The sequence below is a fragment of the Suricata suricatta genome, chromosome 3 (assembly GCF_006229205.1).
Source record: "Suricata suricatta isolate VVHF042 chromosome 3, meerkat_22Aug2017_6uvM2_HiC, whole genome shotgun sequence".
Taxonomy (NCBI): domain Eukaryota; kingdom Metazoa; phylum Chordata; class Mammalia; order Carnivora; family Herpestidae; genus Suricata; species Suricata suricatta.
Genome location: NC_043702.1, coordinates 157,530,605 through 157,545,760, shown reverse-complemented (window position 1 = coordinate 157,545,760; position 15,156 = coordinate 157,530,605). Strand labels below are relative to the sequence as shown.

The 15,156-nt window shown below is 33.8% G+C and overlaps 1 protein-coding gene across 4 annotated transcripts in view; it reads right to left on the bottom strand.

Moving 5' to 3' along the window:
* The window catches only part of BRINP3 (BMP/retinoic acid inducible neural specific 3), a 414,132-nt gene that overhangs the window by 123,087 nt on the left and 275,889 nt on the right, over positions 1-15,156 (bottom strand). For all 4 annotated transcript variants that reach the window (XM_029935640.1, XM_029935642.1, XM_029935641.1 and 1 more), the window contains 2 exons: positions 10,590-10,695; positions 6,794-7,030 (listed from right to left, as the gene is read on the bottom strand). In XM_029935640.1, the coding sequence (XP_029791500.1) occupies positions 6,794-7,030; positions 10,590-10,695 (343 nt within the window). The remainder of the gene's footprint in view (positions 1-6,793; positions 7,031-10,589; positions 10,696-15,156) is intronic.

Sequence of the window (15,156 nt, the reverse complement as noted above, 5' to 3'; positions counted from 1 at the left end):
TAAGAGTTAAGATGAAAAAGTTTGACTTTTTTGTTCTGTTTTGTTTTGATAGTGGTGGTCTGACTGTAATTAGCATTAGCTTTTAGCTAGTAGTTCAGAGCCCCCTGGTCATTGACTATTTCTGATTAATTTTTCACCAATTGCGTATTTTGGCATATGACATGTCATGAGCTTTAAAAATATTTAATTCATTCAATTATTCTGGAACTATGTCCTTCTGATTACTTAGATGCCAAGATTCTTGTTCTAATTTTTTCAATTTGTATTAAATTATGATATAAGTAGAGTAAGATGAACTAATTGTCAGTGTGAACTCAGAGAATTTTCAAAAACGAGACAGGCCATCATAGCAGCCTCTGGAGCGAGGAGCAGTGGCTTCCTAGCACTGAAGAGGCACCTCAGACCCTCATCCATCACATCAGCACTTGCCTCCATAAAGGTACCAAAGCCTTGACTTGGACTAGACTAGATGAACGTTGCTTTTTTTTAATACATCATATAAATGGAATCACATAGTACATATACTTTTGCTTTTGGTTTATTTCCCTCAATTTGATGCTTAAGAGATTTATTTGTACCATTCTGGGTATAGCATTTATTCACTTAGCTTCATAGAATTCTGTTATGTAAATACATCATGATTTTTTCATCTTTCCCTGTTGATAGTCATCTTGGTATTTTCCACTTTAAGAGTGTTAATAATGCTCCTTCCCCTTCTGTTTCCCCTTCTCCTTTCTATTCCCCTCCCCTCCTTCTTTCTTTTTCTTCCTCTTCTTCTTCCCCTTCTTCTTCCCTTTGTCTTCCCCTTCCCTTCATTATCTTCTTTAATTTTAGCCATTCTGGTAGGTGTGCAGTGTTATCATGGGTGGCTTTTATGACTGCATTTGCCTTTTTCTGATTACAAATGCTATTAAACACCTTGTTGTGTAATTATTTTCCATTTGGAGTTCTTCTTTTTGACCATTTATTAATTGAGATTTTAATTGATTAGAAGGATTTTCATATATCATGTATAGAAGTTCTTTGACAAATGTCTTGCAAATCTGTTCTTCTTTTATATAAATTGCCTTCTCATTTTTTAAAAGTTTATGTATTTATTTTGAGAGAAAGAAATAAAGCACAACCAGGGGAAGTGCAGAGAGAGACGGACAGAGAGAATCCCACACTGGTTCCATGCTACAGCTCAGAGACTGATTCGGGGCCTGAACTCAAAAACCACAAGATCACGACCTGAGCCAAAACCAAGTCAAACACTTAACTAACTGAGCCAACCAGGTGCCCCTTGTCTTTTCATTTTCAATGCTGTTTTTAATTAAAGAAGTTTTAAATTTCATTGGGTTTTTTTTTGTTTGTTTGTTTTTTGTCTTTCACAGTTAATGTTTGGAATTTTGTCCACAACATTGACTAACTTTTAAACAGGTTTCTTCTCGACTACAGGCCCCTATCTCTCTTTTGGTCTGAAAATTTGCACTTGAAAATTCTTTCTGTCTTTTATGATATAAATCCTTACAAACTATAAGGTCTTTCTCAAGGACCTGGAAGTCATCACTTTGTAATGTAATCATCCAAGAAAAAGAAGCTAAGATATCTATTTCCCAGCCTCTGGGGGGAAGCCGAAGATAAACTTAAATAAAGGACAATTAGCTTAATCATGTGGATCATTTTTCCTGGTCATGTCTTTAAGTACATTACCATGAGCTAATCCCAATATTTTAAAAATGCTCCTGCCTTTTATTTCAGAGGATTTGATTTCAAATTCTCTTCCCTGCTATGTCTCTCTCCTTTATTACAATAGTCTTAATTTTTTAAATGTTTATTTATTTTTGAGAGAGAGAGAGACAGAGAGAGAGAGACAGACAGAGCATGAACACGGGAGGGACAGATAGAAAGACACAGAGTCCAAAGCAGGTTCCAGGCTCAGAACTGTCAGCACAGATCCCGACGCAAAATTCCAACTCATAAACTGTGAGATTGTGACCTGATGATTTACTGACTAAGCCACTCACACTCCCCAATTACAAAGTTGTAAATAAAGTCTAACTTGACTATTGAACTGATGGGGTACAATATTCATTTGTAGCTCATAGAAATTAGTAGTTATATTTTCCTATTGGATTGACTATTTTATTATCATGGATTATTTTATTTCAATTAATATATCTTGTATAATAATTTATTATTTTTGCTAATATTTACATTACATATTTTTCCACCCTTTAACTTCAATTGATCCAGAGCATGTCAGTAATAAATAACATATAATCTCTTATTACTATTATTATTACTGCTGTGTTATTTTAACCAGGCTTGTGGTCTCTTGTTTAGAATATTTAATGTAATAAGAAAAATATAATATTTAATATAATAACCATTATAATGTTATCATATCTGACCAGTTACAATTTATTGGAAGGACAACCTTAACTTATCCTTTTATAACTGGATTTATCTCTTTGATCCAGATGATTCTTCTTCTGTTTTCTACTTAATTGTTTCTTTGGGGGGTATTAAAATAATATTTATTTGATTTTTTCCTTCTAGATTTTAAACATTTTTCCTTATTTTATTGTTATTCTAGATATTACAAATATGTCTTTGATTTGTTTCACTCTAATACAAATTGTATCTCTTAAAACATCATCAGCAGTGAGAACACCTTGAAATACTGAAATATTAACTCTTTCCATTCATCACTCATTATTATACTTTTGTAATAAATTAAAATTCTATATACATATATATTATTTCCACATTGCATTATAATTAATTTGTGTGTTGATAGTCACTTGTATTCACTCTCATATATTAGTTATTTCTAGTATTTCTCTTCCTCCTTGCCTTGCCATGTCTTTCCTAACATTTCTGGTCTGAAAACATTTTTATTTTCACCCTCAGTTTTGAAAAGCTGTGGGTTAGTACATAATTCTAAACTAATAGTTGTTTTTATTTTTAAAGATGTCAAAATCTATTGATTTTTTGATATCGAACCCATTAATACTCCACTTGAGAGTAATATCTTTTTTTCTCTCTAGTTATATTGAAAACTATTTTCTGCCTTATTTTCCTCAACAGTTTCTCTATGATGTGTCCGTCTGTGATTTTCTTTTTATTTATCTTGCGTTTGTGTTTGCTGTGCTTTTCTTATCTGTAGATTGATGTATACGGATTCTTAGTTTTAAAAATGTATGCATTATACCTTTAGATATTGTTTATGTTATTTTACCATCTACCCCTACTGTGCCTCAGACTAAAAACTATGTTAGATCTTTGATGCATATCTCCCCATATTTTGCTATTGCTTTCTTCATTGCTTCCATTTTGTCTGTTCTATTCATCTGTCTTCACATTCACTAATCTTGCCATCCATTGTGCCAAAACTCTTACTAAAACAAGACTTTGAGCTATTGTTTTCAGTTATTGTATTTTTATGCTTTAGAATGTCCTTTAGTCTGCCTCTAGAGATTCCAGACCTCTGGCGAATGTTTCAAGATCTTCATCTACATTATCACTTATTTGCTTTTCTGAACATTTTAATCACAATTATCTAAATCGTTCCTACTAATTTCAATACTGTAGTCATCTTACATCTATTTTCTGGTTTCATTTTTCTTTGACATTAGCCACAAGGTCTTGTGTGCTCACATATGTTGTAAATTAGGGTTTTATGTCCATCAACATCAAAAGAACTGCAGGTCTTAATTTAAGTTTTTATTTTTTTATTTTTGAGAGACAGAGAGAGAGAGTGCAAGCAGGCAAGGGTCAGAGAGATAGGGAAGGAGGGAGGGAGGAAGAGAGAGAGGGGAAGGGTGAGGGAGGTTGGGAGGGAGAGAGGGAAGATGGAAGAAAGAGGGGGAAAACAAAGGTAGGAAAGAAAAATGTGAATCCCCAGCTTATACCTCCTGTCAGAAATTCTATTTCAGTCAGATTTGTTGCTATTGTGACTTATTACATGCTTAAAAGTATAATTTAAAAAATTATATACCTTTCTAGTTACTAACAGCAGAAGTGCTGTCTTACTTCAATATACTACATTCTGACTGGAAACAAAATCCAAATGCTATTTTGGTGATTTTTATTTTAATAAGCTTTTCTCTTTTTTGAAAAAAAATAATGTTTATTTTTGAGAGAGGAAGACAGAGTGAGAGAAGAGGAGGGTCAGAGAGAGAGGGAGAAACAGAATCTGAGGCAGGTTCCAGGATCTGAGCACAGGGCCCAATGCAAGGTTGGAACTCACAAACTGTGAGATCATGACCTGAGCTGAAGTTGATGCTTAAACTACTGAGCCACACATGTGTCCCCTATTTTAATAAACTTTTCAAGGCAACATAAAAAGTGTAAAATTTCTAAATGAATTCCACAAATATAGAGAGGCTCAGAGGATTCCCTGAACTAACCTCTTATACACTGTAATATGAGATGGAAGTTGTTGTTGTTGCTTTAATGTAAACCTATGGAGACTACTATATTATAGTTTATCCTAAAGTGTAGTATTCCATAATATTTTTAAACATCAGATGGTATGCTGAAATAGAACATTATAAATGTCTCAGACATGATATCTCAGTATTCAAATGGGAAAATTAGAAAAAAAAAAGTTGAGATTGGAAATTCATTAGGTTTATCCTAGATAGCTTATTGTTTTTGGTGCACTTATAAATATGACTTATTCCTTAATTTCTCTCTCTGTTGCTTCATTATTGATATATAGAGATGTAACAGATTTATGTATGTTGATTTTGTATCCTACAATCTAACTAAATTTATTTTTCAGTTCTAGCAGTTTGTGTGTGTGTGTGTGTGTGTGTGTGTGTGTGTGTGTGGGCACGCACACAATCTTTTGGACTTTTTTTTATAGAGTATCATATCATCTGCAGATAGTGAAAGTTTTACTTCTTCCTTGCTCATTTTGCACTGTTGGTGGCAATGTAAATTGGTGCAGCCACAGTGAAAAAACAGTATGAAGATTTCTCAAGAAGTTAAGAACAGAACCACCTACCATCCAGCAATTGCACTACTAGGTATTAACCCCAAGAATAGAAAAATACTCAAAGGGATACCTGCACTCCAATGTTTATAGCAGCCTTACCTACAACAGCCAAATTAGGTAAACAGCCTAAGTGATGACTGACTGGTGAATGGATCAAGAAAATATTATACTAAGTCATAAAAAATGAAATCTTGCCATTTACAATGATATGGCTGCAGTTAGAATTAAGTCAGTCAGAGAAAGACAAATAACATATGATTTTACTCATATGTAGAGTATAAGAAACAAAACAAACAAAAGGGGGGAAAAGAGAAAAGAAGGCAAACCAAGAAACAGAGTTTTTACTATAAAGGACAAAGTGATGGTTACCAGAGGGGAGGTGGGTGGGGGAATGGATTAAACATGTGATTAAGGGGTGCACTTGTGATGAGCACCCAGTATTGTATGAAAGTATTGAGTCACTGTATTGTACACTTGAAACTAATATTATACTGTATGTTAACAAAGTGGATTTTAAATTAAAACATAAAAAATTTAAAAAGTGTAAAAACAGAAAGACGAATTCATTAGATTTCCCAACAATTTCAAGGGGATAAAGATCTTTGATTCTAGACCGTTCTTCTTGTTTTTATAAAAAGAAATTTTTATATTTGAAAATATCTATAATTGAAAAGTGTTACTTAATATGCATTATTTTGATCAAAATATATCTTAAGAAATTCTAAATTCATTAATGTTTTCTACATTTAGTTGCCTACTCTTTTATTTATAATTTGGTGGTTCTACACCACAAAAAGATGATGCTTTGTTGCAATCATCAATCATATTGTTTCTCATCTGATGTTAGCTGTGGACTTGTCCTAGATGGTCTTTATTTTGTTGAGATATGTCCCTTCCATGCTTAATTTGTTAAATGCTTTTATCATGAATGGATGTCACTTTTTAAGTGCGCTTGGCTTAATCAATCACCAGCAGAACTTTAACACTCAACCGTGTAAGTCTGACCTCTTGGCAGTTAAAACATATTTTGCCCATTTGAAAGTCAGCGATGCCCAATGCTTCTGAGCAATCACTATATAATGATGCTTACCATAATCAAAGGATTTTTATTATTCTTTTATCTTATGTTATTATATATGCTTTTATCAACATTTTCAATTTTATATTGAAACATCTTTAATCTTTTATTAGAATTCAATGCTTTATGAAATGAAAGCTATTCCATGTTATGTAGTCAATAAGAACCAATATGGAAAGCACATATGTACACTCATAAAAATTCAGATATAACAAAAACAAAAACACACGAACATAAATCAAAATTGATTTAAAGGTGATTAAAAAATAAATAGTTCAGTGAAGGTAAATAGTCATGAGATTCATGTTAATGTAAAGAAGGTATAGAACAAATGAATGCTTTCTGCATTTTTGTCTCACAAGTGAAACCCAGGGTTATTAGAAAAGGCTAGAGATGAGATCAGAGAAATCAGGTGATAAATTCTTATATGGAGAAAGGCAAAGCTTTTTTTCTTAAATGGTTAATACATCTGTTCAAGAGCAGCCTAGGTTCTAGTGCTGATAGTACATAACAATACCCAGAGCACACTATATGTTCTCAGTAAAATACAGAATCATTGGTAATAAAAGTGATATAGATGTCTACTTGAAGAAATAATAGAAAGTAAATAAAAGACTTTCTAATTATGTCATAGTTTCTTCCAAAAAGATAAAGTAGTAATTTCAGTATAGTAGTTATTGGTTTTTATTTTTGGCAAAGTTTAAGTGTTACATTAAAACTTCTCTTACCTGATTCCTCAAAGTCAGTGTTGTAGGCTTTCCAGGTTTCAGTTATTCGAAGAAGGTTCTCTTCCATGGCTTGAATGTCCATGGAGGGGCAGTTGCATTCTGGGAACCTGGGGCCACATTGACACCAGCAATCATTGTCCTTGCAGATGAACTCTCCCTCCGAATTGCAAGCGATGTAGCTCAACGCTGCTTGTACAAAACGCTCCTGAAGATAGTCTGGAAGGAGGACTTGCAGCCCTTTAAGAATGAAAAAAGCAGGTAAGGTTTTTTTGACAAAGTAAAAAGGTATAATGGATATTTAAAACATTCAAAAATGGCCAGCACTTTAATATATAAACTGGATTTAAAACAATCATTAGAAAATTATCTAAGACAAAAAAAATGAAAAAGAAAAAAAGAAAATGATCTAAGCCTACAAAATTTCAAATATTTGTAATTCTTTTCAACATAAGTTGACTCTGTGCACTGTCCAAGAACCCCACAAATGATAGAGGTGTTTAATCCCTCAGATTACCTGATTTTGAAAAATTTATTTGGCTCTTGTCTTTTATTTTATTTAAATTTTTTTTTAATTTTTTAAATTTACTTTTGATACAGAGACAGACAGAGCATGAGAGGGGAGGGGCAGAGAGAGAAAAAGATACAGAACCGGAAGCAGGCTCCAGGCTCTGAGCTGTCAGCACAGAGCCTGACGCGGGGCTCTAACCCACAAACGTGAGATCTGACCTGAGCCGAAGTTGGAGGTTTAGCCAACTGAGCCACGCAGGTGCCCCTTAAAATATTTTTAATTTTTATTTGAATTTCAATTAGTTAGAATATAGTGTTATATTAGTTTCAGGTGTACAATACAGTGATTCAGCAATTCCATACACACTCATCACAAGTGCTCTCGTTGATCCCCATCACCAATTTCACCCATCTCCCTCACCTCCAGTAACCAGCAGTTCATTTTCTATAAACAAGGCCCTATGCTGCCTTCCTTTATGGCTGTACATAGTCCTTCTACTTCCTGTGGCCTGTGAAACTAGTCTCTAATAAACTCTTAAAATTATTTAAAAAAAGGAACCAGAAAATTTGTTCCAATACATCAATAGATAAAATAAGATATAAAAGTTTTATGAGGTAATATCTTTCAATTTTTACTATAAGCTACACACACACACACACACACACACACACACAGTGGTCTATCATTAAATCTCCTATGTGATAATAAACCAGTCCTCTGTCAATTTTGTTGAAATAAAACATTAGGAACCAACTGATCTGGAAACGTATTTGTTACTCAATCATATGAATCATTCACATCTCAGTTTCTGGGAATTTTACCAGAAAGTTAATATCGAGACTTAATAAATGACTTTTCATACTCTTTTACCCTTTCTCTCAGAAATACTTTGTTTGATGTGTTAAATTAATAAGGGGTTGGAAACATTGGATTATTATTAATATTATTAATATATTAATATGAATATATTGATATTAGTATATTTTCTAACACTTTCTTACGAGTTGCTCTTTGTCATATATTACAAGTATCATCATCAATAATTCGAACTTGTAGGTATGGCTTTTGCAATTTTTGAACTCTCTGTTGATAAGCTAATTGGTGAAGCCAGATCTCAAGGACAAACAAGCAGGTAAACCTAGCTTCCTTGCTGCCAGAAAACATTTGACTTCATTTTTTTTAGGTCAAAATTAATGTACTGTGTGCGTCTCTTTGACATCTCATTTCAGAATGTTCATTCTAATACAGTTAGGTCATGGAGTTTTGCTCTGAATTTGTTGCCTGATGCTTTTACCTTGCATAATTCTTATTGATGCTTTCCTTGCTCTGATAAAACTCTACATTGAGACACCAGTTTTTCCACTTGTAACATATAGTAACTTAAAATATTTTATACTCTTCAATGGAATGTATACTGGGAATGTTGATCCAAAATCAACTAATGTTTTGCATTTTTAACGTGGGTAAGCGCTACTATTAATGGTAAGGTTGAACAGATAAATTAACATAAATACTCAGACGCTCAATATAGATGAAGTTTGGAAAGAACACATGGAAAGTTGAGGATTTTTAGATTAACTCCCTGAAATGATCTCTGGAAAGGCCTTTGCACCACAGGGGTACATATAAAGTTGTGATAGACTATTGAAAATAGAGACCTGGAAAATAGAAAAGATGAAAACAGAGAAACAAGTTTCTGCATCACTCACAGAAATGAAAAAAAGTATAAATAATAATTATTCAAAAGAGAAGTGCTACTTCACTTATTCCTGTGCTAATTGTTTTTAAGACAGATTGAAAGAGTGAAGCTTTGCTTTTATAACAGAAATTCTGAAAACTAAGCACAGTGATTCACAAACAGCAAAAGTTAACTAATGTTAAAAATAAATTTTAACAACAAATCAATAAATATATTTCATATAAATATTCCAAATTCTTTTCTCCTGAACTTAATGCTCTAATAGCAAGTTAGTCCATACATTTAGAAAAGAGTAAGCAGTAGAGAATTATGCATAATATCGATAGTCTGCATTTCTTTAAATAAGAAAACTTATTTCAACAACTTTATATCTAAAATTGATGAGAAATTGGATGTCATTTAAAGTTTAAAAATTTTAAGTACTTCCTTTTTGATCTGTATACATTTGAAAAGAGATGAGATTCATTTATTATTTAGGGTAAATTTAAATAACCCAAAACTATTACGTTTTTCAAAATTGAAATGTTGGGGAAAATGTCTGAATTTCTGGAAAATTTAAGCATTCTTATGTAAAACTGAATAACATAAATGCAGCTCTAACTTGTGCAGTTAAAATTTAAAAAAAGTAGAAGAGAGCAAAGGTAGACTAGAGTAACTGAAAATTGATCAAGTTGATCAGTCAACCTGATTTAGATAAGACATCATCAGAAGGCTTTTCTGAATTTCTTCAACTAGCATGTGTTTAAACATGTGTATTCATAATCTTTCCTACACATATAAATATATGGAAGACAGTATATAATCTGTTACAAGTTACTTAAAAATTCTTTATTGAATTATCTTACAAAATATAGCAATAGAAAACAAAAGGTAAACTATTATCAGATTACATAATCTATCTTTAAAATGGAAGTAAAGTAAATATAATATATTCTCAAGTAAGTATCTATCAGAGGACAAAGACAGCTCTATGTACCATATTAGGTTATATTTGTTCGCTTGTTTGTTTTTAAAGTTTTTTTAATTGATTTTGAGAGAGGTAGAGACAGTGCAGTTAGGGGAGGGGCAGAGAGAGAGAGACCCAAGCCACAGAGCTCAAACTCACAAAACTGTGAGATCATGACCTGAGCCGAAATGAAGAGTCAAATGCTTAGATATTAGGTTAGGCTTAAAATGTCAACAGTTCATTGTACTCTGTGCATAGATATAATTATGACTTTTACTAAAATCTATAAGGAAAGAGTCAAAACCCAGACAGATCTATGAAAATACAGCTACATATTGAGACAAAGATTACTGTATGGGAGTAAAATATTATCTCGATAAATTTTCAATTGCAACAGACTACCTGATATAAGAAGTAAAGTGAATTTTAACATATTCTCATCTGGTGCAGAAATTTATTATCAATTAAAAAATAGGAAATTAGCATTTTATGTGAGTTTTACAGCCTTGTACTGCTTGTTAGAAGAAGGAGAGGGGGAGGAGGAGGAGGAAAAAAAGGAGGAAGAGGAGGAGCAAGACATTACAACTGGATGACTGTTATCCAGACTCACTCGTAGAGAATTAATGAAATTTTAGCTACATACCTTGCAACTGAATCTTATTCTCAGGACTCTGAACCAGAACAGAACTGACAGAATCTAGGTTGTCATAGTTACTGCAGCCAAGAGGACCAGTCCGTGTTTCTGTTACCTGACAAACAAAACATCAACTTTATTACAGAAATCAGGTTTACCATGTTCTTTTAGCTCAATGTAGTTGTCACACACTGATATTATATGTTTGACAGTAAACATCACTGAAAGGCGTAGGATCTGATACATATCAATGATACATGCATCTAAGCACAGAGGAGACAAATAACTCCCTTTGTCTTCAATTCCATTCTCTTTCCTTTAGCTAGGCACACATTTTCTGGGAAAATAATAGAAGCCCTCTTTGGTTGAAAACATCACTCACCTAAGGTCATTGATTTTAACCAAGATCTGACAAGGCCGTGCTCCTTTAGATAGAGAGCAAGTTTTGACTCGTATGAGAATTGTTTTTTGTTTGTTCATATTTCCTCAATAAATCAGACATATCTGTCAGGCTACTGTCTTAAAACTGATTTTATTATTTTATTCTACATAAAAATCTATAATTTCCCCGTCTTTGATGGTGCCTTCGAAGTCCAGACTCTTCTGCTTGGCTTCCACTTGTCCCCTTTATCCTCAGCAAGCACATTATGTTGCGCTCCAGCTGGACTTCCTTAATTGTATGCCTTTGCTTTACGCCCTCCACCCCATCTTCCTTCCCTCCCCTCTGACTAACTGGCTTTATCCATCCTCAAAATGAAGCCCATTTTCAAACACCCACACAAAGTACTCCTTAAAGACTTCCACTTGCATTTTCTCCCATTTCATCAACGTTGGGGCTTGCAGGGCTCAGCCAGAGCAAGTAATTATGGAATCACATGTTGCAGACTAATTTTTCTATGGGTGTCTTAGGATGTGTAGTATAAGGAGATAAGAAGGAGTTTAGGACATTAAGGGAAACTGGAAATTTATCCTCAGAATAATTTAAAAACAGTTTTGAAGCAGGGGAGTATCGTAATGATCTTTGTATTTTAAAAGAGATACTCTCAACACAACAACCAGAATGGTTTCCAAAAGTAATTCAGATCATCTCATTTCACCATTCACAACTCCATGATGGCTTTCCATCTTACTGAGGGGAAAACCCAGAGCCCTTTCTAGAACTAAACAAAAATCATATTATCCAGTTATCCCTGTTACCTCTCTAAACTCACCCCCTCTCCTCTTCTTCATTTGCTCCACTCCAACCACACTGGCCCTTTGTCTTCCTTGAACATGCTGGTTGTTTTCCTGGCTTGGGATTTCTAACCTGCTGTTTCTGCATCTGGAATGCGCTTCCTCAAAATAGTTTTAAGCTCACTGTTTCACTTCTTTCAAGTTTTTTGTTCAAATGTCACTCTCTTAGGACTACTTGGACTAGCTTATTTTCAATGAATTCACCTTCCCACACTTCCCTTTTTGAACCATTATTTCCTTTCCTCCTTACCTAGTTCTATGTTTTCCAAAGTCGCTTTCAGGTTCTAACATGCTGTATAATTTACTCATTTATCATGATTACCTTTGACACCTCTCATTGGAATGCAAGTGCCACAAGGGCAGGAAATACTACCTACTTTGTTCACTACAATATCCACATCACATATTAAATTCTTGTATAAGCCCATGGACATTGAGTAAGTTGAAAAGAAGGGGACAGTTTGAGGGGGAAAATCATAACAAGGAAGACAATAAGGTTATTATTGAGACAGAGACCTGAATAAACCAGTGGCAATAACATTTATCTGGAGAAGATGGATTATGTAAAACAACTGGACCTGGCAAGATTATGAAACACTTAAAATGTACAGAATGGAGAGAAGAAAAAGAAACTGAGGTTTCAAGCATAAGCGTTAAGATATGTTGCAAATAGGGTCCACTGTGAATGTGTAAGAGAGCCTGGTTTTGAGCATTCTGACTTCTGAATGGGATGACATTGTCACCTGGAAACACCAGGAGATGGAGCAAGAGTGCAGGTCTATTTCTTAGATGTTATGTCAACGTTGGGATTACTAACTTGGGAGTTAAACACTTATAGGTAATAATCAAAGACCAAGGGATAGATACGTCAGCTCAGATGCACTGAGTGAATGTATAATTTGTACCACGACAGTTCTATGGTATTTTGTAACAAGTCTTTAGAATAATGTATGTTGACTATGAGTACAAAGCAATGGTTGAGAATGCAGTTTATCATGGACAAAGCAATATGTTTTTCCTAATATCACACCAACATTGTATGCTCCCCACCACTATATTCCAATGGTGATACCGATCATCCCTTATTTTGTTCAGGGAAATCACATCTAATGTTAATATGAATAACACACATGGACATGTATGTGTGTGTATATAAATGACGTTTAAATATAAATGATTAACAAAAAGGTAAAAGGAGGACTAAAGCCATCAAGGGAAACACTTAGAGTTTAATGGAATTCAAATCGTCATGTTGTTCTATCATGTAGTTTAACTATTGTCCCCTAACACACACAAGCAGTGCAGTAACAGAAACAAACCAGTATTTGTCATTTTAAAGAATATTTAAGAACTAAAACTGACATGGGACACCTGGGTGGTTCAGTTGATGAAGCATCCAACTCTAGGTTTTGGCTCAGGCCATGATCTCACCGTTTTGTGTGTTGGAGCCCCAAACCAAGCTGTGTGCCTACAGTGCAGAGCCTGCTTGAGATTTTTCTCTCTCTCTCTCTCTCTCTCTCTCTCTCTCCCCTTCTCTGTCTGCCCCTCTCCTACTCACACTGTCTATGTCTCTCTCAAAATAAATAAACCTAAAAAGTAAATAAATAAAAATAAAATTGGCCTGAAGCACACGTCTACTGACATATGAGGTCTTGAATTTGGAAGGCGATCTTCTGACACTTAACCCTTGAAAGAAGATAAACAGTACTATTCCATCTCTTTACAATCCTTCAGTTATATTAACTTACTATGTTTTTGAGGATAAATGCAGGAAATTTAAATAATTAGCTTATACATTTTGAAGTTTGAATATATTTCTATATCTACCCTTGCCTTTCACAATATACAATAATAAAAATCTAGCTTATCCTATTTCATTCATCCCTTGCCTTTCACAATATACAATAATAAAAATCTAGCTTATCCTATTTATAATTTTATTTTGTTATTTTAAATGTTTATTTGTTTTTGAGAGAGAGGGAGCACAAATCAGGGAGGGGCAAAGAGAGAGGAAGAAAGAATCCCAAGCAGCTCTGTGCTGTGAGTACTCCCACAAACCCATGAACCAAGAGATCATGACTTGACCCAAAACCAAGAGTCAGAAAGTTCACTGACTGAGTCACCCAAACCCCCAATTTATAATTTCATTTTGTTCTTTATCAATCACAGGTAAATTCACTAATAATTTTCTGATTTAATATAAAAATTCACTAACTCTAGCACAGTCAATAATAATGCAAACGTCTTATTTTCAATGGTTTTATACTTAAGGCCCTTACATGTCTTATTAGTGTCAACAGTAATAAATGTATCCATACTTATTTTGTTTTTTCAATGTTATCAAAAAAATTAAAAAGAAAGTAATAAAAGTCAACTTATTCTAAAACATTTCTATAGAGATATTAACTCTACTATAAATGAATTATGTGGTTGTACCACAGGTAGCTTGAAATTCTGATGTTCATCAGTTGATAGATGAATGTCTGACATCGAGATCTTCATATATAATCTACAAATTGGAGACTGATTCAACAGATAATTATAAAATGAATAAGACTAAAAACAAAATGAATACTGACTACCCACAATCCAGTACTGATAGCATTCCGTGTTTTGAGAACTGAGGTATCTAATAAGAAAACATTTTTTAAAAATTTATTTTATTCATCTATTGGAAGGAGGATGTTGAAAGCAAGGGGATGCAGTCTTTAGGATCCCAAAATGATGCCCTCTTTGAGGTGTTACTGTGGTTAGTGGTTGTGTCTGAGCACTGTGAAAAAACTGTATGCACCTGTGGAAGCAGAAGCACCTAGAGAGAGGAGGAAAAATGCAAGATGAGACTTAACCAGCTATAGAAAGAAGAATCGAACCTTCAGAATGTATTTAGGACACATTTGTCTTCAAAATATAACAAATGTTTTGTTTACATCCATCATTGACTTATGTGAGCTGTGTTTATTTTTAAAAAATAATGCTTGTTTTTGACAGAGAGCAAGTGGGGTGAGGTCAGGAAGAAGGGACAAAGGATCCCATATGGACTCTGTGTTGACAGCGGGGAGCCTGATGTGAAGCTTGAACTCACAAACCACGAGATCATGACCTGGTCTGAAATCAGACACTCAACCAACTGAGCCACCCAGGTGCTGCTATGCAGGTTATGTTTTAAATATATCATCAAAAATCAGAGAGGATACAAAAAATTATTTCAATTTCTCCTATATCGTTCCTATATTGTTTCAATAAACTACTGCCTGTTATTTTCACAGCTGGAGACATTTACAGTCTAAAAGAAGAATGTATAACCTTCCAATTTCAAAGAGATTCCATGGAAGTAATTATATTA